Below are 24,268 nucleotides of genomic sequence, written 5' to 3' on the forward strand. Positions count from 1 at the left end.
CAGTAGTGCACACAGCATTGCCCATGTATGGGATAGAAAGAGTTTATATAACACTAACATATTCTGCAGCGCTGCACAATTCGGGAGATAAATGGAACAAGCAATTTCACATTTGTATTGCAGCTTTTACATGCTTATGTAATGGACAGATTCATTGCTGATCAGCTTAATAACCACAACCTAGTAAACAATGAAAATCTGTATTTGTAGCTTGGTCTCTTGGTGGGCCAGTCTGATATGACTGAGAAATCAAACACTGGCATAAAATAATAGGGATTTGGAGCATGGAAGAAAATATATAGAAGGATGGGAAGTGCTTCTTAAAATAAACAAAACCCATCCACCCCATTTCACAGCATATATTTGTGTCTCATTGATGGAGCCTGAGTTATTGTGTCTAAAATAAGGAAGAGACACTTCTATTTATTTTTTATTTAGACATTAAAATATTTTGTTTATATAAGGGGGAATTCAATTGCCAGCAATGTGACACGCGGACATCGCTCTCTGCTAGTTTTTCCTCGCACCTCTGTGGAGCGTGAGGAAAAATAAGCAGAGATTTTAAAATGTCCGCCGCAAAGTGTCTCCGTAACATCCGTGAGACACTTTACGGCTAATGGAATTCCCACCTTTAGAATATATTGAAAATTGTGGGATGTTTAAATATACTCAATAGCTATAGTGTTTTATACTTGTAATATAAAGCTATATTATTCCATGCGCTATTTGTTTTGTTTACAGTAATGTTTCACTGTATTCATTTAGTAGGATAATATATATTGTTATTTATTATATTCCGCAGCTCTTTAAAGAGAATATTTACTTTATCGCATCAGTCCCTGCTCTATTGGCGCTTACTGTCTAACTTCTCTACCACATTAGCACACTTGGAGTAAACCAATGCAAGCTCAGGGACAACATACAGCTTCCACACAGATGGTACATTGGTAGGAATCGATCTTATGGAACCAATGCTGTGAGTTAGCAGTACTGACCACTTTGCCACCATGCTTCCCTTGATTGCCAGTATTCTAGTCCCTTTTCCTTTAACATTTCTCTAGTACTGGGCATTTAGAAACTATGCAGTTGCAAGGCTGGTTTGTTTCTTTTACTATGAAATGATAACATTAGAACAATGTTTCTGTGGAATAAAACCACCATTGATATTGAGTAGAGTAATGTTTACCTGTTGACCTCAGAAGTTAATAAAATATAGTAACTTTTTCATGACTTGTGTGCACATGTGCTTTAAAGGAATTAACCACGTCAGACACATGAATCACTGACATCTGACGTTTGTAATTGATGAATAGTGTCCATTTCATTACAATTGTCCACTTGTCCGTACTTGCTCTCTCATGTATGGAATTTCTCTGACATATAGTTGACGTCACTTGGGCATTTATCTCTATCCAACACGTTAGTCTGATAAGATTGAGCACTGCAGAGCTTGTGACATGGGAAAAATTACTCTGGCAATTTTGTTAAGACCTAATGAAGCCGCTCCGATAATGCACATTTAGGCCAATAATATTATTTCACCTTATAGGGGAACTAAATTTACATTTTTAATACATAGTTGCAAAATCTGTGAAACAATATTTTTGCTGCCTCACAGCATCGGGTGATATTAATTCGCTGTCAACCAGGGCTCTATCTGTGTGGAGTTTGTATGAGTGTCCTCCAGGTATCCCGCTTTCCTTCCACAGTCCAAAAACATATTGGCAGGGCCTGATCAGCCAATAGGCTGACCAGGCTGCAGCCTGGGGTGCCGGGCCCTGGGGGTCGCAGTGCCGGGCACAATAACATTCGTTTTTATATTTTAATTTTTTTTTTTTAATTACCGATCGGCGCCTTTTTGCTTCAATCTCGGGGCCGCCCCTTAGTCTGAAGGGGGGCGGTCCCGACTGTCAGCGGATCCAATTAGGAGGCAGGCAGACAGCTAACAGTAATACCCCATTCATACTGCACCAAAATCCTGGGTTTTTCCCGGGTCGAGCTCAAACGACCCGGGTCTTGGTGCAGTATGAATGGTACAAGTCAAAAATCCCGGGTCTAAAAACCCGGGTCTTCAACCCGGGATTTATCGAGGGGTAATTCCCGGGTCGGACCCGGGTTGCCTGCACTATGAATGGAAAAACCCGGGTTTTTCTACCCGGGTTGCACAGAAAACACGATGATTGGCTGTCTGCCTGTCAGTGAATCATGAAGAACTGTGGGGCAATGGTGAGGGGTATGTTTTATAGTACAGATCTGTGTGCAGCATATCTCACAGTGATTCCACTGTGCTGTGTACATACATTTTTTGGAACTGAAGGTGACCGCTCAGTTTTCTTTATTCTTTATTAAAAGGGGAAAGAGTAAATGTAGTAATTGGGTTTGGATTGTGAGAAAATTAAGAACATCAACCAGAATAGAGCTACAAGTACACTAAATTTGGAATATAAGTAGTATATAAAGGTCATCAACAATTAAAGGTCATTTAGCCAGTCCCTGCAGCTGTATAATGCTCATTCTTCAGCCACAGAGGGGTCACAAAGAAGAAAGCTCAATGTACATGTCAAGTTGCTGCCTCGTTTTATTACCATAGAGTAAAATTAAATTCTAAGCACCAATAGTTATTATCCCTGCACCTTTAAATCACAATATCTTGGTACACACCTTCTTACCATACCTTTTTGTAAATATTGTGCAGGAATCCGAATGATAAGTTCAGTCGCTGAGTGATGAAGAAAGGTACTTAGATCCCAAATACTATACACATTATTATATTGATTGCGTGAATCATCACATCCCCAGATTATGAGACATATAAATGCTGTGTTCCAGCATTAACCAGTCACCTTTCAATGACATCACCATTTTTCAGCCAATGAAAACTGCTCTGGTGATGACTCCCACAAATTGCCAGGGCACAGACTTGTGCAGTATGAATGGGGTCAACCCGGGAAATTCCCGGGTCCGAGGTGCAGTATGAATGGTGTTTCTAAGCTGGGACGCTCCGAGACCGGTGTATTAGCCTAGGGCGGCTGGAACCCTTAATCAGGCCCTGCATATTGGTAGGCTAATTGGCTTCTGACTAAGATGGATTTGTGTGTGTTTACATAGGACAGCAACTGAAGACTCCAAACATTACTGCCTCTCCTTCTGCAAAATATGTAAAGTGGTTTGATATTTGTTGGGAGAAAAGCACAATATGAATAACCCCATTTTTATATTATTATTATTATTATTATTATTATTATTATTATTATTATTATTATTATTCCTTTTTTGTTCTTGTATTATTATTCCTTTTTCCTTCTTATATTATTATTCCTTTTTTCCTTCTTATATTATTATTCCTTTTTTCCTTCTTATATTATTATTCCTTTTTTCCTTTTTCCTTCTTATATTATTATTATTCCATCTTCCCTTTTTGAGTGAAAGTAGCCACCCATTGACAGTTTGTTTGCTTATTTTCTGCAGGCTCTTTGCAATGTGGCATACAATACTCTTCACCTGCCAGAAATATAAATTATCAATACATATATCCATGGATTTACTAAATATTTGAGACTTGCAAGATACTCCATAAAAGCAAGTAATAATAATTTATAATAATAATGTGCAGCTTATCAGAACAAAAGCTTTATATGGACTCAGAAACACCACAGAATCAGATTGGATATCCTTCAAAAGGTTCCTTTATGGGGGATGTCTATAAATACCAAAACTCTAAAAAAAAAATGTACCTGGCCTCACAGCTTGCTGTTGTGTCCAGTGGCAGTCTTTTGTTATCCATAGAAGCAGGTTTTGCTGGCTTTCCCACATTGTCTTCACTCTCATGGCTCCTCAAGCACCACAATCCACCCTCCGTTAAAAGCCAACTCATTTTGTCAGGCTCTGTCACAGAACAGGAGTCACTTGAGCCTGCTTGATGTCTGTCTAGCAATTTTTAAAATCCCCTTTTTATATCACACTTTTACTACTAATTCCCAAAATCCTGTCACAACCAGGTTTGTTTCAAGATCTGACCTCTTATAGAAATTCTAGGTTTCTTTCTACCTTTAATTAAACCGCAATCAAAAGTTAAACCAACCAGAGTTTTCATTAACCCAGATAATACTATGCAATACAGTTATTTAGCGATTATAATAGCCAGGCTGTCTGACTGTGATCTTGGTAAGAACACAAAGACAGAAGCTTATTAAATCACTCAAATTCCTGTATAGGAGAAAATGTCAATGCTCAATAAATAAATGCATACTTGCAGGGCACAGCTTTCAACTCATACTGTAGAGTGGCAGATAAAGTCCACATCCATTTCTACAGGTCTTCCAAACGAGCATATAAAATGTATAACCCTCCTTCAGGTGAAAAATTCAGGTGTATGATTTGCCTGATTTGGCATTGCTTCTAAGAGGAAAAACATGCTAACTACACAATTGGTGGAGGAGTTATACATTGTATATGTTCGTTTGGACTACCGGTGGAGACGGACTGTGGCAATAGACTTTGGAGAGATAGTCTCTTCTTTGGCAATAAGTTAGATATGGAGATTTGTAATGTCACAGAAGGCAAATTACATCACTTTCCAATGGATAGCAGAAGATATATTTTTGTTTCATCAAAACAGCTTACAGATGCTAGGACATATTGTCTGAGTAAGCAATAATCAAGACCGTATGGATTGAGCACAAGCAAATGGCCTTTTCATTCTAGAGGTAAAGAAAGAAATCCACAATGACTCGTGAACAGTGTAGCCTTCAGAGAGTTTACTGGGAGGGCAGCTGTCAAGGTAGGCAGATATGTGGATCAAGACTACACAAGATCAGTGGGTTCATGATTTTGTAAACAAGTGATACAAAATAGAGTTTCATGCAATACCCATGTGGAAATTGAATCCCAGCACATGTAAAGGCACTATGCCAAGCTCTGAAAACATTTATGAAGAAGGTTATCACTTCAGTTCCCACGACACAGGAAGGCACCAGATTCCAAAATAGTATAAATGATAAATACTGTGTTTCCCCGAAAATAAGACCTAACCAGAAAATATGATTTTTTTCAATACATGATTTTTCATGATGTTCGTAATATAAGCCCTAACCCAAAATTAAGCCCTAGTAAAGAACATCAGCCAGACGGACATATTTACGGTAGTAGGTCCGTTGCAACACACAACGTTAGTACTGAATTATAAAATATTAATATATAATTACCATAAATATAAATATTTTGACTCCCAGACAAGATGAGTGCAAGAAGAAAGAGCTATTCTGTTGAGTACAAGAAAGGAATCGTGGAGGACTCCCAGGGAAACAATCTTACTGCTTTCTGCAAAGAAAAGAAGTTGGAACTCCGAATGGTCCGAAAATGGCGAGCAGAGTACGATAACCTCAGTTAGCAGGTAGACAAGGGAAATGCTAAGGAGTGCAAGTGTGGATCAGGTCGGCAACCATTATTTTCTGAGCTGGAAGATATCGTCTGTGAATGGATTGCTGACAGGAGAGCAAAGGCTTTGGTTGTGCGCAGGGCTGATAGTCAAACATTTGCCCTTGCAATGACACCACAGTTCGAAATATCCACAGAAGAATTCAAAGCATCACAACACTGGTTGGTTGGATGGCTTCCTTCAGCGATATGAACTGTCTCTAAGAAGATTGACAACACTGTTCAAGCTGGAAGATACTGAAGTTATTAAACGTGCACATGCATTCAAGTCCTTTGTTGATGGCATCGACTTTTCAAAATGCCAACTCTCCAACATGATTGCTATGGATGAACTGCAGTGTTCATGGGCCAAGGATCTCAAACGACAATTGATTGGATGCCTTGTCAATCTACATTCCCTCCTCTGGTTACAAAAGAGCATGTGTTACCTGTATTTTGGCAATTTGTCTGGATGGAAAGAAAGCCCCACCTTTTAATCATCATTAAGGGCAAGAAAGATAAGATTGAACGTGTTTCAGGCATTTATGTTCTTGAAACCGAAAAAGCCTGGTGCACACAAGCGGTTATAAGGAAGTGGGTCGATTTAATGCTGCCACTTATTTTGCGAGGTGGCCAAAAAGGTCTGCTAGTCTGGGATTCAGCCAGTACTCACCATGCTGAAGACATGAAGATCTTCCTTGCGGAGAGAAGAATAGATCAAATAATGATTCCCGTAGGAATGACTGTCTATCTCCAGACTCTTGATAGGGCAATAAACAAGCCATTCAAGGACCATTTGGGCATGGATATCAATGACTACATTGAAAATAGAATGAAGAGAAATCAGCGTGGAAACTTTGTGAAGCCCAGCCTGCAAGAGGTTGTGACTTGGGTGAAAAATTCATGGGATAAAATCACTGACGGCTGTGTTGCCAATGCACTACAAGCAGGCTATATGGACAAGAAGTGCTCATTTAATAAGACCTTTATTTCTGGACATGAGAGATTGGGGCCAATGGTTCTACAGGAAACGGAGTCACAAGAAATTCAGGCTGGCATTTATGGTTTGGAGAGTTATGACGATGTTCCAGAAGAAGATGACATGACTGTATTTGAATAAATGTAGATTTTAGTACATGAAAAAATAAGACATCCCCTGAAAATAAGCCCTAATGATTCTTTTGGAGCAAAATTGAATAAGACCCGGGGTATAAATGTATCAAGCTGAGAGTTTTCCGGCGGGTTTGAAAAACCAATCAGATTCTAGCTATCATTTATTTAGTCAAATACAAAAGTGGAAGCTGCTCAAATCAATTTATAGGCCATAACAGGTGCTGAAAGGGTGGGGTTATCCTGCAAGGAACATACACACAACATTTTTTCCCCCAGCACACTGCTATAGCCAGCAACAGATCTGCCATTTCTATTGTAGATAAAAATGCAAAAGTCTTTGTTGCACACATTTGCAAATGTATGTTTAAGCCATCCTGCCACGCCAAGGCGCTTTTGCATATAGGATGGTCCTACTCTAAACAATGAGAGTCCCTATATTTGGGCCATACATATGTGTTTTTAAATTGAGAGCTAACTTACCAAGGAGGTACCCCAGAAGCCTCCAAATAGCAATCCAATGTCAGCACTCCCCCTCAGCTACTGACACCAACATGCCTCTCAGACAAATACAAAAGTGGAAGCTGCTCAAATCAATTTATAGGCCATAACAGGTGCTGAAAGGGTGGGGTTATCCTGCAAGGAACATACACACCACATTTTTTCCCCCAGCACACTGCTATAGCCAGCAACAGATCTGCCATTTCTACTGTAGATAAAAATGCAAAAGTCTTTGTTGCACACATTTGCAAATGTATGTTTAAGCCATCCTGCCACGCCAAGGCGCTTTTGCATATAGGATGGTCCTACTCTAAACAATGAGAGTCCCTATATTTGGGCCATACATATGTGTTTTTAAATTGAGAGCTAACTTACCAAGGAGGTACCCCAGAAGCCTCCAAATAGCAATCCAATGTCAGCACTCCCCCTCAGCTACTGACACCAACATGCCTCTCAGACAAATACAAAAGTGGAAGCTGCTCAAATCAATTTATAGGCCATAACAGGTGCTGAAAGGGTGGGGTTATCCTGCAAGGAACATACACACCACATTTTTTCCCCCAGCACACTGCTATAGCCAGCAACAGATCTGCCATTTCTACTGTAGATAAAAATGCAAAAGTCTTTGTTGCACACATTTGCAAATGTATGTTTAAGCCATCCTGCCACGCCAAGGCGCTTTTGCATATAGGATGGTCCTACTCTAAACAATGAGAGTCCCTATATTTGGGCCATACATATGTGTTTTTAAATTGAGAGCTAACTTACCAAGGAGGTAGCTAATATAGGGACTCTCATTGTTTAGAGTAGGACCATCCTATATGCAAAAGCGCCTTGGCGTGGCAGGATGGCTTAAACATACATTTGCAAATGTGTGCAACAAAGACTTTTGCATTTTTATCTACAGTAGAAATGGCAGATCTGTTGCTGGCTATAGCAGTGTGCTGGGGGAAAAAATGTGGTGTGTATGTTCCTTGCAGGATAACCCCACCCTTTCAGCACCTGTTATGGCCTATAAATTGATTTGAGCAGCTTCCACTTTTGTATTTGTCTGAGAGGCATGTTGGTGTCAGTAGCTGAGGGGGAGTGCTGACATTGGATTGCTATTTGGAGGCTTCTGGGGTACCTCCTTGGTAAGTTAGCTCTCAATTTAAAAACACATATGTATGGCCCAAATATAGGGACTCTCATTGTTTAGAGTAGGACCATCCTATATGCAAAAGCGCCTTGGCGTGGCAGGATGGCTTAAACATACATTTGCAAATGTGTGCAACAAAGACTTTTGCATTTTTATCTACAGTAGAAATGGCAGATCTGTTGCTGGCTATAGCAGTGTGCTGGGGGAAAAAATGTTGTGTGTATGTTCCTTGCAGGATAACCCCACCCTTTCAGCACCTGTTATGGCCTATAAATTGATTTGAGCAGCTTCCACTTTTGTATTTGTCTGAGAGGCATGTTGGTGTCAGTAGCTGAGGGGGAGTGCTGACATTGGATTGCTATTTGGAGGCTTCTGGGGTACCTCCTTGGTAAGTTAGCTCTCAATTTAAAAACACATATGTATGGCCCAAATATAGGGACTCTCATTGTTTAGAGTAGGACCATCCTATATGCAAAAGCGCCTTGGCGTGGCAGGATGGCTTAAACATACATTTGCAAATGTGTGCAACAAAGACTTTTGCATTTTTATCTACAGTAGAAATGGCAGATCTGTTGCTGGCTATAGCAGTGTGCTGGGGGAAAAAATGTTGTGTGTATGTTCCTTGCAGGATAACCCCACCCTTTCAGCACCTGTTATGGCCTATAAATTGATTTGAGCAGCTTCCACTTTTGTATTTGTCTGAGAGGCATGTTGGTGTCAGTAGCTGAGGGGGAGTGCTGACATTGGATTGCTATTTGGAGGCTTCTGGGGTACCTCCTTGGTAAGTTAGCTCTCAATTTAAAAACACATATGTATGGCCCAAATATAGGGACTCTTATTGTTTAGAGTAGGACCATCCTATATGCAAAAGCGCCTTGGCGTGGCAGGATGGCTTAAACATACATTTGCAAATGTGTGCAACAAAGACTTTTGCATTTTTATCTACAGTAGAAATGGCAGATCTGTTGCTGGCTATAGCAGTGTGCTGGGGGAAAAAATGTTGTATCATTTATTTAGTGCATTCTACAAAATGATAGACAGAATCTGATTGGTTGCTATAGGCAACATCCCCACTTTTCAAACCTGCCGGAAAACTCTCAGCTTGATACATTTACCCCCCGATCTTATTTTCAGGAAAATACAGTATATATATTAGTCGGAGTGCTGTTTTGGTTAACTATCAAATTCCATTCACTTACATTATCCATACCGCCGCTTCTAAGTTTCTTCTTTATCCACTGAGTATATTTATATAACATTTAATTATTTCTTATTTTATCACGCTAATATCTTTATAATATTAATAGTAATGGGACCAACAAATAAACGTTCATGTTACGCCACACAATAATGCCCCCAGTTTAGATTATGATAAACCATTGTGCCGCAAATCATATTTTGCCTCAAACCTGTGCCCCCGTTTTATGACACATAGTTGTGCCCCCAATTCATATTATCCCTCATAGTTGCGCCTGCAGCTAATGTTATCCCTCACAGTTATTCCTCCTGGTAACGCTATTCCTCACAGTCATGCCTCCAGGTAACGCTATTCCTCACAGTCATGCCTCCAGGTAACGCTATTCCTCACAGTCATGCCTCCAGGTAACGCTATTCCTCACAGTTATTCCTCCTGGTAACGCTATTCCTCACAGTCATGCCTCCAGGTAACGCTATTCCTCACAGTCATGCCTCCAGGTAACGCTATTCCTCACAGTCATGCCTCCAGGTAACGCTATTCCTCACAGTCATGCCTCCTGGTAACGCTATTCCTCACAGTCATGCCTCCAGGTAACGCTATTCCTCACAGTCATGCCTCCAGGTAACGCTATTCTTCACAGTCATGCCTCCTGGTAACGCTATTCCTCACAGTCATGCCTCCTGGTAACGCTATTCCTCACAGTCATGCCTCCTGGTAACGCTATTCCTCACAGTCATGCCTCCTGGTAACGCTATTCCTCACAGTCATGCCTCCTGGTAACGCTATTCCTCACAGTCATGCCTCCTGGTAACGCTATTCCTCACAGTCATGCCTCCAGGTAACGCTATTCCTCACAGTCATTCCTCCTGGTAACGCTATTCCTCACAGTCATGCCTCCAGGTAACGCTATTCCTCACAGTCATGCCTCCAGGTAACGCTATTCCTCACAGTCATGCCTCCAGGTAACGCTATTCCTCACAGTTTTGTCTCTAGGTAATACTATTCCTCACATCAGTCCCGTAATTAGACCTTTTAGTGCCCTGGGCACCGGCGCCCCCCATCCAAGTGCATTTGCAAATATGTGTAACAGACTTCTTTCAATAAACTGCTAGCCACACCCCATTAGGTTGACCACACCCACTTGGATGGGGGGCTCCGGTGCCCTGTCTTGCCCAGGGCACTAAAATGTCTAGTTATGGGACTGATGTGAGGAATAGCGTTACCTGGAGGCATGACTGTGAGGAATAGCGTTACACATATATATATATATATATATATATATATATATATATATATATATATATATATATATATACATACATACATACATACATACATACATACATACATACATACATACATACATACATACATTCATTCATTCATTGGTGGGATTCAAATAAATTAACAACCGGTTCTCTGCCCTAATGACCAGTTAAAGTTTGCAAAAATATATACCAAAAGGTATTCTAATATTTCATGCACTTAATACTCAATAAGAACAGTAAAAGAGATACACAAAACTATATTGTTATAAATCAGAGTTTTAAAATGTTAAAGAAAAAATAATAAAGAATACCTTACCTGACAAAAATCTGTTATTTAATATTATATTCATATTATGGCACAGTAATGCCCCCAGTTCATATTATGCCAGAGTAATGCCCCCAGTTCATATTATGCCACAGTAATGGCTCTCTTCACACTCTGCCATGCAGCCTTCCTTTGCCCCTCAAAACACTGTGATGCAGTTTCCTTTGCCCCTCAAAACAGTGCGATACAGCTTCCTTTGCTGCCACTTGCTCCTTTCCTTCACTTACCTTTTATATTGGCTTCTTTCTTCTCTTTTCATCCCTTCTTGTCGCTGGCTCCTGTCTGCGCCGCTCCTCACTGACATTCAGTGCGGGCGGAGCAGGTGCCGACGCCGCAGAAAGGTGATTGTTTTTTGTTTCAAGGAGGCTTGAAGGAACCCACGTAATAGAGGAGAGAGGGAGATAGACTGTCAGAGTGAGATTTTTACTGGGGCCATGGAGAGAGAGAGAGGGAGAGAAACTGTCACAGTGTAAGATTTAGAAACGTGAAAGTTTGAAACATATAGCACAGATAATTAACTAAAAGTGACAGTTGATATTTTTTTTTTTTTTAAAGGAAAATCTTATGCAAAATAATAGGCAGGGCTATGTCCCTAAGTTGTGGCTATAGGAGTGGAAAACTACACGAGAGTCCAGTTGGAGTTTATAGCTAGGTGCCTACTGGAGTTTGAACAACACAAACTCAAATGGCAGTGAAACTGCATGTTAAAAGCAAAAGCATTTTACATGCGATTATTAACGTGCAGTTTTCCTCGCATTCAGAAGGCCAATGACATTAAAACATATTTAATGGAGCAGACAGCGTTCAGAAACTCGCAACACTCCCAAACAGGAGTAACATCACAGGTGGGTATGGGGACATTAGAATCAATACGTTCTATTTTGAGCCCCATTTTTGTGCGTTCAAAAACCTAATAATATGCAGAAATTTGGCGCTACTACGTAAGAGGCATAGCAAGTTAATGAAATTGTTAGGTAACTAAAACACATTACAAAATAATAACATTGGCTGTAAGCTGTTACTGAGTAACACATAACTCTGTTGTGATAAAAAAAAGTATATGTGGCACGAAATACTCTGTCCAGCATATTTTTAGTGGTGGTAAGTAGTAGTTATTGTGGTTCACATTTGGGATAGAGAGGGAGAGAGAGAGAGAGAGAGAGAGAGAGATTTTCTTCATCCCTTCAGTTCCGCAGTGGAACGCATGTGCATTCAACTAACAGGAAGTTCGGCATTTGGAACGCAAGTTTGCGTTCCAAAACGCACATGCGTTCCACTGCGGAGCTGGAGGGATGAAGGTACAGAGACAGGTAGCGGGCGGCTGCTCTGCCCCCTTGGCTTTGTGCCGCACATGCCTCCTTACGGCTCTGCCTCACATTTATGCCTCGAGGTAAAGCTATTCCTCACAGTTATGCCTCCAGCTAATGTTATCCCTCATACTTACCTTTGCTGATCTTCTGTTCCACGGAAAGTAGCCGAAGATGACTGGAACAGAGCAGCAGCTCCATTTTGGCCATCTTTGGCTGTTTTAGTGAGGTAGCTGCGGAGCTAAGCGTTCTAGACAGATGTGGTCCGCGTGCCACATCTGGCACACGAGCCGGGGGTTGCCGACCCCTGATCTAGAGCATCAATATTTTTCCTGTCTCTGCTCAGCTGAATAAAGGATAGCCCACCAGTAAGGCTGACATGGAGTATTTCAAGAAAAAGAAATGATCAGTGAGTATAATTGGCTTACTATCCTTACATGCAAAAATGAAATAAATGCATTTTTGCCCCATGGATTCCAACGTTGTTTGTCAAGGAACAAGGTTTTTTTTGCTTTGCTCCTAACTAAATGAGGCCCATATTTTCTTCTACTTTGTCCTTGGGAGTTTTAATTGATTGCAACTGAATAAAAGCAAACACATGCTGCAGCTGACACAAACCAGAGCTAGTTTCTATATTAACAGAGCTGCTTCAATGTGACTGATTGGAGGTTAGTGGGCAGAAGTTAAAAGAAAGACCTAAGTGAGCATGCACAAAATAATACTGTGATTTACTATTACTTTAGCATGGTCAATAACTGTGCTGGTGGACGGGACAAAAACAGGGTCATTTACAACCCACAATTTTTATTTTTTATTTATTTCATTGTTGTTTTTTTTAAAGAAACAATTTGTTGACGGCATCAACTGAAGTAGAACACAGTTACACAGTGTTGACAATATTCGCTAGAGCAAGTGAGTCGAATAATTAATACTTAGTAAAATGTTGAATGTGCATAGAAAATATAATAAATATAATCTATAAACCTTTAGTGTAGCATAAGTGTAATTGAGAGTTAAAGACAGTTAAGGGAAAGAGGGCAGTCAAATTTTTAAGATGACCAGCAGCAGCTCCATACAGGCTGTTTGTGCCTAGCTTCGGGGTCTGCTGAGTGTTAGAAACAGTGAAAGATTGTCATTTTTCATGAAGTTTCAGTAGATCACTTCCAAGATTTTCATGGAAAAACAACACTAACACTCACTGGCAGTTAATGTTCCTTGTCATGCTTTGCCAGTTTACCTATTTTTGTTACATTTTGAAAAAAAAAAAACAACGATTTGAAAACTGCAGTGATTAAATAGAAATGTTGTAGGAATCAGATGGGAGGAAGACCCTGCATGACAGAGAAGGGTGTGAGGGCAGGTAAATGATAACATCATCGCAATGGTACGCATACGCCCCCAATTGGGACTGGCACACCTCCATAGGATGTGGCTTCGCCCCTTTTTGTCCGGATTCAAATAACAAACAGTGGCTAAAATGTAACATTTATAATTTTTGGGTGGGTAATTGTGATTTGAGGATTTTTATTCCATTATATGTGAAAATGCCTGAATATTAGTATGCCGTAAAAAATGCAATAATTTTATTTAAAATGCTCAGTGATACCATATCGTTGGCATTGGACAATGTGAAATAGAGGCCTCAATCTCCTGTAACTTCATTCTCATGTGACACCAAATTAAGTTGCTGATGGCGCAGCTCATTGTCTCTGAAATGTACACTCTCTAACAGGCTCTTTGTGCCATTATTGTTATGTGATGTTCATTGCTACAGTTACTTTAAGTGCTCAATTACTTTTAAGGTTAAAGCCTGAAGCACATTTATTTTAATTAATGACAGAATAAATGAAATAGCTCATACTATATTTCCCATGTGTAGTAACACATTAATAAACATTGCAAAGGCTGATTAATGATTGAAAACAAATGACCAGTGCAAGTGGAAGTACAGAGGGTGAATTTGCAATTAGAACTGGTTGATAGGGCCGTGGCACATAAGTACAAGGTGTTTAACATAGTATTCAGTGAAATAACATCTCGGCTGTAGCTAAGGGAAATGCTGTCTGGCTGTAGCACTGAAAGAATATTCTTGTTGCAATAACACTCTGACGCACATACATAATATTCAAGAATATACAGTTATATGGGCTGCTACACATACATAAGTAAGTACATAAACTACGGTGCTCCCTCTTTATACCAAGCACTTTAATTTGCTGCCTCCTATATTTGCTGCATAAAATTATTTCATTATATCCGTCCTCTCTATAATCCCACTTTTGACCTGTGTTTTAAGCATGGGGGCAGTGGTCCAAGTTGAAATGTAGTTGAACCGTATAAATCCCCACTGTCAATTGATTGTAGTTAGTGTCTTACAAATGGGTAACAGAAATGCCTTTTTTGTTTCTTTTAAGCACTGGCGGATCCAAGGGGGGGGGGGGGGGGGGCGCGATCGAGATAATCGTCCCCCTAGCAGTGGCTTGCTTGCTGTCTGCGGCTACAGGGACGATTTAGGGGGACGATTTAGTCCCTGCTCCAATAGCAGGGGCTTGCTGCTTGCGGCTGCACACTATGTGCAGGTCCGTTCGGCAGAGACAGGCACACAGAGAGTCCTGCCCGGCTGCTCTGATTGTGTTTTAAACACAATCAGAGCGGCCGGGCAGCACACTCTCCCTGCCTGTCTCTGCCGAACGGACCTGCACATAGTGTGCAGCCGCAAGCAGCAAGCCCCTGCTATGGGAGCAGGGACTAAATCGTCCCCCTAAATCGTCCCTGTAAAATAATATTCTAGATCCGCCCCTACTTTTAAGCCCATTACTCCCCTGGCATTCCCAACCTCTCCACACACCAACCATCCTCCCACACATACCAAACATCCTCCCTATTTAAGAATTGTTTCTCTAAATACAAATTACACAGTCTGAATAACTCGCACACACTGCGGCTGGAAAAGGATAGCCATGGCTATGAAATTTCTTTAGGCTGTATTAGGTAGGAGTTTCTTTAAATTGTATTTGTTTCCATGTATTTTAAAATATTTAATCTTAGAAGTAGCTATAAATATGTACAGTGATGCATACCAGATTGCAATGTATAAACTTATACATACATGCAAATATATAGTATTGGGAGAATTCCGTTGGCCGCGTTACCGTATAAAATAACACGGCCTGCACACTATTACCGATCTTACCTTAATAGTGCACGTAATTACTGTTAATATAGCAATTTCAACACCGCCTTTGTGCGGAAAGCAGGCTTAAAATTACTGTATTAACGGTATTAACCTTAACGCCAGGCTGAATTGAATTCCTCCCTATATATGCATGTATGTCTGTATAGATAGGTTTGGCTTAAGTATATATTTAAACAACAATATTTTTTGTCTCACATTCAAATAAAGTTAATACACAGCTAATTATATACGTATTGTCATAACTCTTCATACATCTCAAATCTCATATCAAAATACACTCCCTCCTGCCCTCTTAGATCTACCTCTGATCTGCTCCTTGTCTCGTCTTTGGTAACCACCTCTCACTCCCGCCTACAAGACTTCTCCCGTGCTGCTCCCCACATATGAAATTCCCTACCATAGCCAATCAGGCTTTCCCACAGATGTTCTCTAAAACCCCATATCGTTTTTTTAACGCTTACCTTATCCGTAATGATACTAACCACACTAATTCACCCTTACAGCTGTCCCAATCTCCACTCTAAGCCACATTTGCTCCTCTTGTTTCAGCTGTGCCCTCTTCCACTTAGAATGTAAGCTCTTTAATGAGCAGGGTCCTCCATACCCTTTGTTTTCATGTCTGCATTTATTTTGTTTTATGTATGTGCTAATTTCCCTACTGTACGGCGCCGCAGAGCACTGTGGCATCTTTCAAATCTATGAGAATAATAGATGTTAGAAACAACAGGAACGTTTTCTTTTCAATGCGGAATCTTCTCACTAATAATATAACAAGAAGGTAATTTTTGACAAGCTTATTAATGGCGCATTAATTCACTTAGATGCTTATTTGTCTATATTGCAGCTCTTAAGAACCTGTACTTTGTAATTGAAGTCTTCCGTATAGAAAATAAATATTTTGCAGAATTTGTTGCGTATTGTAAGAAAAATGTGTGTTTTGTAGCTGTCTTACTAAATAACAGCAAGGAGATGCTTTCTTAAGAACTGTGTGCTTGATGTCAATGAAAAATATTTTCGGTACAGTGCTACAGAATTTGTAGCGCTATATAAATGAGGATGGTAAAGACAAACATGACTAAATACTAAGGGGTACATTTATAAAGCTGTGAGTTTCTGGCGGAATTGAAAAGTGGAAATGTTGCCTAGAGCAACCAATCAGTCTAGTTATCATTTATTTTGTACATTTTACAAAATGACAGCTAGAATCTGATTGGTTGCAATAGGTAACATCTCTACTTTTTCAAACCAGCAGTTTAGTAAATATACCCCCAAATGTTCAAACTTTTATCACAGGGACTATGGACTTGAAAGACTTTTAATTGAACCTTGCCTTAATAAGCAATGTTGATTATAAAAGTATGCAGATTGCACATTTCAACATAATTTGTAAACTCTACTTACAAATTTAACTATATTTGTCACGTTACAAAATACTTTTTGTTTGGTCTAAATGGACAAATTTCAAAGGGAGCATGGGTAACTTTTAATATTGTTTGATTTCAATCAAGGGGTACAGTAGTTCATATTTTTAGAATTTTGCATTCTGTGAGGATATGGGAATGTGTACATACATGTTTTTGAATGTCCCAATATTCCTTTTAATAGTAAATGTACTTTTCCTTATAAAGAGAATATCTTAAATATCACATAGATTAATATTTGTTTTTGGCAAACGTTTAGTGTAAAAGATTATAACAACATTCATATGTTTTTTATTAAAAATGATCAAAGGAATGGCTTTGGAATCTATCTAGACTCTGTCAATTGTTGTGACCACCACATGATAGGCATTGCTCAAATGAGGAATTCCCTCCCTGTGTTAAATTTAAACATGTTACCTGTATGTGAAATAACTGTAATCATACTATCTTCAGGTTAAATGAATTGCATGGTCTGGGCAATTAACTTTCAACTGGGCTGGAATGTGGAATGCTAAACAGCTCAGGCAGCATACTAATTGTAGGCTCTATCAGTGAGAAGCACTGGCATAGAGCGCTGGACTGGTGGGACCAGTCACATTCTGTCACTCTCCTAGGCAACCTGGGGTGAGACAGGGGTGCGTTTTGTTTTGTTTGTTTTTTAAGTGCATGCATTTGCATAGTTCCCCTCTCAGAAACTGCCAGTCCCATGCTGAAAAATGAGCACACTTTTGAGCACACCTGGGCTTTGTATACTAGCATAATAAGTAATATTGGGGCCCCCGGAGTGACCACTTTACCACCTCAGTGGTCCCAGGATAATGTTAAGGGGGTCCCTAAAACCCCTACCCATACAAGTTTAGTATAAAACAGTAAATAAGAAAAATGTATGTAAAATAATACCTTGGACACCTTTTGTTCACCATTTTATTATAAAAAATAAATCTTATCTTCTTTTCAGTCCAATGGAGCATTTTTTTTAATCCAAATGTCCTTAATTTGTAATTTGAAGGAAACCAAGGGGGATCTTGGTTTTTTTTTAATCTAAAAAGAAGAAATTGTAATCTAATGAAAAATGTCTCATTTTTAATCCAAATGGAAATCCAAATCTTCTATTAATTCACAGGAAATTAAAATAAAAAAATATTAGAAATTACACAAACTGCTTGCAGCGAACGCTGAATGATAGAAGAATCAATGGACCTTTAGTCGGCCAATCACAAACAGTTATCCCATGCTAGCCGTGATGCTGGCCATGTAGGGCATTCACTGGGTCTCCCTGTTTGGTGACAAATCAGTAGAGATTTATTGATTCTCTATTGATGTGTGCGGGAATGTCTGTTTATGGCACATCCATATCAATGGAGTTTCTACATGTAGCACACAACTCCATTATAATGAATGAATGGGTTATTGGAAAATATGAGCCATTGAAATCATTGTGAAAAATACACCACAATGCTGGGTAAACAGCTGGTGTTATCCCTGAGTGATTATGTACACAATGCACCCCCATAAAGGTCAATGCACGTTCTTCAAGTGAGGTGACATGCATTGACTGCACTGAGACGGAGCGAGCAGTATCCAAAAAGCATTCCTGCAGCACAAGCAGATGCAAGTATGAATGCAAATGGGTGTGGACACCTTGGATGGGACATAATTGCTGGTGATGTGGTGCGCTGACATCACTGCCATGTCTGCTGCGCACTTTGCCGGCCATTACAGTAGGATCTCCACTTATTTTCCTATGCATCTATATTGGGTGCGAGAATAAGTGAGCGGAGATTCCTGTAAAATCTCTTGACGCGAGATGTCTCCATGGACGTTCCAGAGACACCTCGCACCGAATCGAATCTCCCACATAGAATAGAATGCATTTTATTTTTACATACATATGTGTGCATTGTGCTTGCGAGCGCAGAGTTTGAAGTGTGTGACTGGCCTAACAGTATATCATGTAGAGGTAAAATGTTGTGTTACATAATAAAGAATGTAACTTGTCTTGCTTGATATGCGACATATACTTAAACTAGTATTTCTTGTCTGGCAGGACTTCCTTTGTTGGGCACCTTTCTGGGATTTTGGTTGGCCTGTTATACATACACGGACCTCTGGGGCAGATTCTGACAGCTGCAGGTAATGACACCATTATGCTAACAGTAGAAAGATGAGAGAGATCCACATTTCAAAGGCAATAATCTTTTATAAGCCACACCTGTGAGTTTAATGACTTACTTATGTGAGTTTAATGATGTAGTTGTCATTCATCACAAGCCATTTCTGGTAATATTAATATTTTACTTCTCCAATAGTGAATACAGAGCATACTTTATGGCACACACACAGTGATTGCCATGATACATCAATAATAAAGAATGGACAATAAAACTGAACAAGGCTTAGAGAGCATAATGAGTTTAAGTGAAGATAAATCAATGTCTACAGGCAGAGAGACCTGCACTGAGAATATCTTTCATTCAGTCAGTGATGAGAGACATATGGCTTACAATACTTTGTCATTCTCTGCTTTACACATTAAACAAACTACATGTGTATGGATAATTCACTGAGCACTAGAAAGAAGTGCACTCCATACTTGCCGCTGAAGATTAAATTATTTGACTGTCCTTAATTCCCATCTCCAAGTACTGTAACAGACTTAAACATAAACTTTGATATATTGGATAATATAAATCTTTCCCCTTTAACCCTGTGCCCTCACCACTCCTAAGCTGCCCATACACACAGTGATTTGGACGACTGGTTTAGTTGTCTCCAAACTAGCGATCCAGTGCTGCCCAGGACTGAAGGAAAACTGAGCTTGCAAATTACTGCAGACTCCAGAGTGTGCGGACCTCAACCTACCACACTAAATGTGCCCCAAATGATACAGCGGCTTAGCCTTAGATTCAATTGACTGGAATAGTCCAATCTAGTTATCTACAGGGGTGGCCAGATTTAAAGTAAAACTCGTTCATGCCAACTAGTGCCCCTCATTTTCAACCTTTCTTTCAAAAACACATTTATCACTTTCACAATTTTTTTAATGACTAAGAACCTGAGTCCTTAAGGAGAGCAAAGCATAAAAATAGTAACTTTGCACCTGGGCAAACCAGGTTACATTGAGGTAAATGTAAAATGTGATAATAGATTTACAGTTGGGGTAGGGCATGTCCTAGATCAACTTTAAATTTCAGTGTACAAATAAAGCTAACAAGTATTTGTGTGCTACATGAAAAAAAAACAGCCAGTATTTAACTTATGTGCAAAATAATAAACTAATTTGCACCCCTTGCATTGTGACATGGTTTGTTTTAGAGAATATTTACTATTTTTTTGACTCAATGACTCAGTAGCTTAAATCTCACACTCTCCCTCTCTTCTAATCTCTTGTTTTTCTCCCAACTCAATATTTTGTTTTCCCCTGTCTATATTACCTTTATGTATCTCAGCGATTGTTAATTTGTCCTTACATTAACAGAGCAAACTGACTTTCTGCTTCATTTTCTATTCAGTATCATTTGGACACGAAATTATGAATTGTGTGCAGGGTTAGGGTGACCTGAAACTAAGCTCACGAGGTCACAGCATGGGCATTTTTACGCTGGTTATGTACACTTTGTGATATGTTGTATGGAGGACTCCGGACCAGATTTTGTTGGTACAGTGAAAGTGAAGAATGCGTACTAATGGCAGTATCAGGGGTCTGCTCTCATAGCCCTATTATTTGCATATTTCCGAGTAGCTGTGCCTATTTACACTAAATTGATAAGGTGTTACAAGCAAGTATCAGTAACCTTCTGAAGGAGTGCAGCGAATAACTGAAACTCTTCAAAGCAGTGTCAGCACCATAGACATTCAGTTCTTGAGTTTTTAATATGTACAGTACATTATTATTCCTGTTTAGCATCTCTTTTCACAGGTGGCCGTCCAGCAAGACAAAGAAATGTCAACTATGATGGTAAGAACTTTTAATATGAATATATTTCTCTTTATACACGAAGGACCTCATCCATCTTCGAACTCAATGTGAACGCAGCTTGCGTTTAAAAAATCTGATGCACGTACACCCGTATTCAAGTACAATTTGAAGAAGCATTTGTGTTTAAATATAGGCATATGCTCTGGCTATGCGTTACTTGCCATATGCAGACAGAACAGACTGCAGGACACACACATGCATATGGGCAATATAAAGGCCCATCAGAACGCATGAAAAAAACAATATAAAATAAATTTACAACTAATACTATAATCATTAATGAAAATATATGTAAAAAAAATGTTTACACCTGCCCTGTAGCTGTTACAAGTGATACGGCTAAAAAATATGTACCTACGAGATGTCCAGAGCTGGAATCAGACGAATGTGCGTGCTCTCGACTTAAGTGCGTTGTAACTGTCTGGGGACTGAATAGGAGTCCAGTGACAGGAAGGAAGGCAAGCCACACGGGGTTAGTGTAATAATAATATAATAAGGTTTGGGACACAGTCAAGCAGTAAGGCAAAAGGGTTCAAGCAGAGCCATAGTTTAAGGACAATCCGAGGTCGGTACACATATAGTGAGTGACAAGAGGCGGCAACAACAACAGGAATTAGATTACTGGCAGGAGCGCAATATATTTGTCTGAAGATGAATCAGGCCCTAAATTCACATTTTCTTTTTTATTTCACTTTAACTTTATTTCACATCCTGTGTTATGTCATGAATAAAGAAAAAAGTTTTATATTAATGTTTGTTTAATGTGCACCATAATAGGTCAAATGAGTAAAGGTAGCATAAAGTTTAGAATTGAGGAATCGACTTGATACTATATTCTAATAAAGTGTACACTTTATTAGGTACACCTGTACACCTGCTCGTTAATGTAAATATCTAATCAGCCAATTATGTGTCAGCAACTCAATGCATAAAAGTATGTAGACATGGTCGAGAGGTTCAGTTGTTGTTCACACCAAACACCAGAATGTGGAAGATGTAATCCAAGTGACTTTGGCCATGGAATGATTGTTTGTGCTAGATGTGGTGGTTTGAGCAAAACATGCTACATGAAAAAACAGTCAGTATTTAGCTTATGTGCAAAACAGAATACTAATTTGCACCCCTTGCATTGTAACATGGTTTTGTCCAGGAGACTGAAATAAGTTTCTCAAGTTAAGATCCTTAATGAATCAGGCCCCAGATCTCAAGCCAATAGAGCACGATTGGGATGTGGTGGAATGGGAAATTCGCAGCATGAATGTGCAGACGACAAATCTGCAGCAACTGCATGATGCGATCATGGCAACATGGACCTGAATCTCTATAGAATGTTTCCATCATCTTGTTGAATCCATGCCTAGATGGTGTACCTAATATAGTGGCCACTGATGGCTCATGTAGAGTCGGACGTAAATCCAAAACAGATAAAAAAAAATTCTGTACTGTGCATACAAAGCAAAAAGGATTAAGTCTCAGTCTGTGAGCAAACTGAAACATATCTCCCCATTGTGAGACTGTACGATTTGAGAGGCGGAAGGGAGGAGGGAAGGGGTAGTAAGGAAGAGTACTACACACTCTTATCTTATGTCCTATGTAGACTATGAAGTAGTTGTCGACACAACGCTTAGGAGGCATATCTGCTGCACTTGCTTGCCCCTGGTGTAAGACCTGTGCTGCTGATGATTATCAGTATGGAATAAATCAATAAAAAAACAAAAAAACAAAACAAATGGGCCTCTAGCAAAACAAAATTTGATCTAGGGGGCGCCTCAACAACCACAGCAGCCTTGAACAAATTGAATGGAATACCACTAAACCACCATATTAATTTGAAAATACAATGGTTTGTACAAAGGTACTCAGTAATTTGTCATACAAGATGCAAACTAAATGTTTGAAAAACATATAGGAAAATTCCCCATAGACACATGTAACATACATAATGAAGTGAATCAAAATCTTTAAAGCATTCCTGTGTCATATATCCTGAAAGGATAGGTGTCTTATGATCCCCCTAGGTGTTATGCTTACATCAACAGGCAGATTACAATCAAGAGTCTTTACATTCTTTCTTCTCTTGTATCCTCTTTCCATTGATAAATCAACCACATCTCTATATTATGTATCCAGATAGTCTCCCATCCAAGTATTGACCAGACCCAATCCTGTTAAGCTTCCAAGATCAGTCAAGATTAGGCTTATTCAAAGTGATGTGGCTAACTTCAATCAAGGGTATTTACATTTTTTTTTCTCTTGTATCCTCTTTCTTCTTACTCCCAAATATTCATTCATGGAATAGGAGGTAAAAGAGAACAAAGGGCGAATCTAGGAAGATTGACTGTTATCAATAGTACCTTGTATGTGATGTATTTTGTTTTTTAAAGTTTTTACATTTTTTTAATATGTTTTGCATTAAAGTTTTTAAAAGGATAATCTGCTTAGAATCGACCTTTGTTCTCTTTTGTCTCCTATTCCATGAATGAATATTTGGGAGTAAGAAGAAAGAGGATACAAGAGAAAAAGGGACGTAAAGACCCTTGATTGAAGTTGGGTCTGGTCAATACTTGGATGGGAGACCATGATATGAGAAGTGGTTGATTTATCAATAGAAAGAGGATACAAGAGAAGAAAGAATGTAAAGACTCTTTATTGAAGTTGATTGTCATCTGCCTGTTGATGTAAGCATAACTCCTAGAGGGGATCATAAGACACCTATCCTTTCAGGATATATGACACGGGAGTGCTTTAAAGATTTTATGGAACTATTTTGATTCACTTCATTATATATGTTACATATGTCTATGGGGAATTTTCCTATATGTTTTTCAGACATTTAGTTTTCAATTTGTAAGACAAATTACTGAGCCCCTTTGTACAAACCATTGTATGTTCAAATGGGCCTCTCTACCCCAATAAAAAAACAAGCAGCCCTAGAGCACCAGCCTAGGTTGGTATTGTTAAAATTGAGGGTGAAAAGCATGGGGCCCCGTCTTAATTACCAACACTAGTCTATGTAAGGCTGGACTGGTGGCACTATTGCAGGTAAATCCGCAGCCTGGGGTCTCTCTGTCATAGTAACAAACCAGCATGGGCTAAAGGCCCTAGGGGTATCGGGCTCGCAGATGCAAGATATGAACTTGTATTGGGGAAATATATTTTAAAACGTTTTCCCAAGGAAAGGTATGGGAAAATTTTGGGCACTTTTTAATTATACTGGCATCACTTGAAACTTGGACTTTGTCCTGCTGTCATTTTAGTTATCAAGTACCGAAATCTGTTGTTGAACTGCCAGTCCCTTCCAGGATGCCCCGCCAGCAGGGCCGGACTGGGACTAAAAATCAGCCCTGGCATTTAAAGAACACAGGCCCACAACACGCATAGCTTCATGCCCTATATTGTTGCACACTGAT

The 24,268-nt window shown here is 39.5% G+C and overlaps 1 protein-coding gene across 5 annotated transcripts in view; it reads left to right on the forward strand.

The window, feature by feature from the left end:
- The window catches only part of RHBDD1 (rhomboid domain containing 1), an 80,102-nt gene that overhangs the window by 25,793 nt on the left and 30,041 nt on the right, over positions 1-24,268 (forward strand). For 4 of the 5 annotated variants that reach the window (XM_075201951.1, XM_075201952.1, XM_075201954.1 and 1 more), the window contains exons 4-5: positions 18,927-19,012; positions 20,784-20,837. In XM_075201951.1, the coding sequence (XP_075058052.1) occupies positions 18,927-19,012; positions 20,784-20,837 (140 nt within the window). The remainder of the gene's footprint in view (positions 1-18,926; positions 19,013-20,783; positions 20,838-24,268) is intronic. The other variant, XM_075201955.1, reaches the window with a different exon arrangement.

This window comes from Mixophyes fleayi, chromosome 3 (assembly GCF_038048845.1).
Source record: "Mixophyes fleayi isolate aMixFle1 chromosome 3, aMixFle1.hap1, whole genome shotgun sequence".
Lineage (NCBI taxonomy): Eukaryota > Metazoa > Chordata > Amphibia > Anura > Limnodynastidae > Mixophyes > Mixophyes fleayi.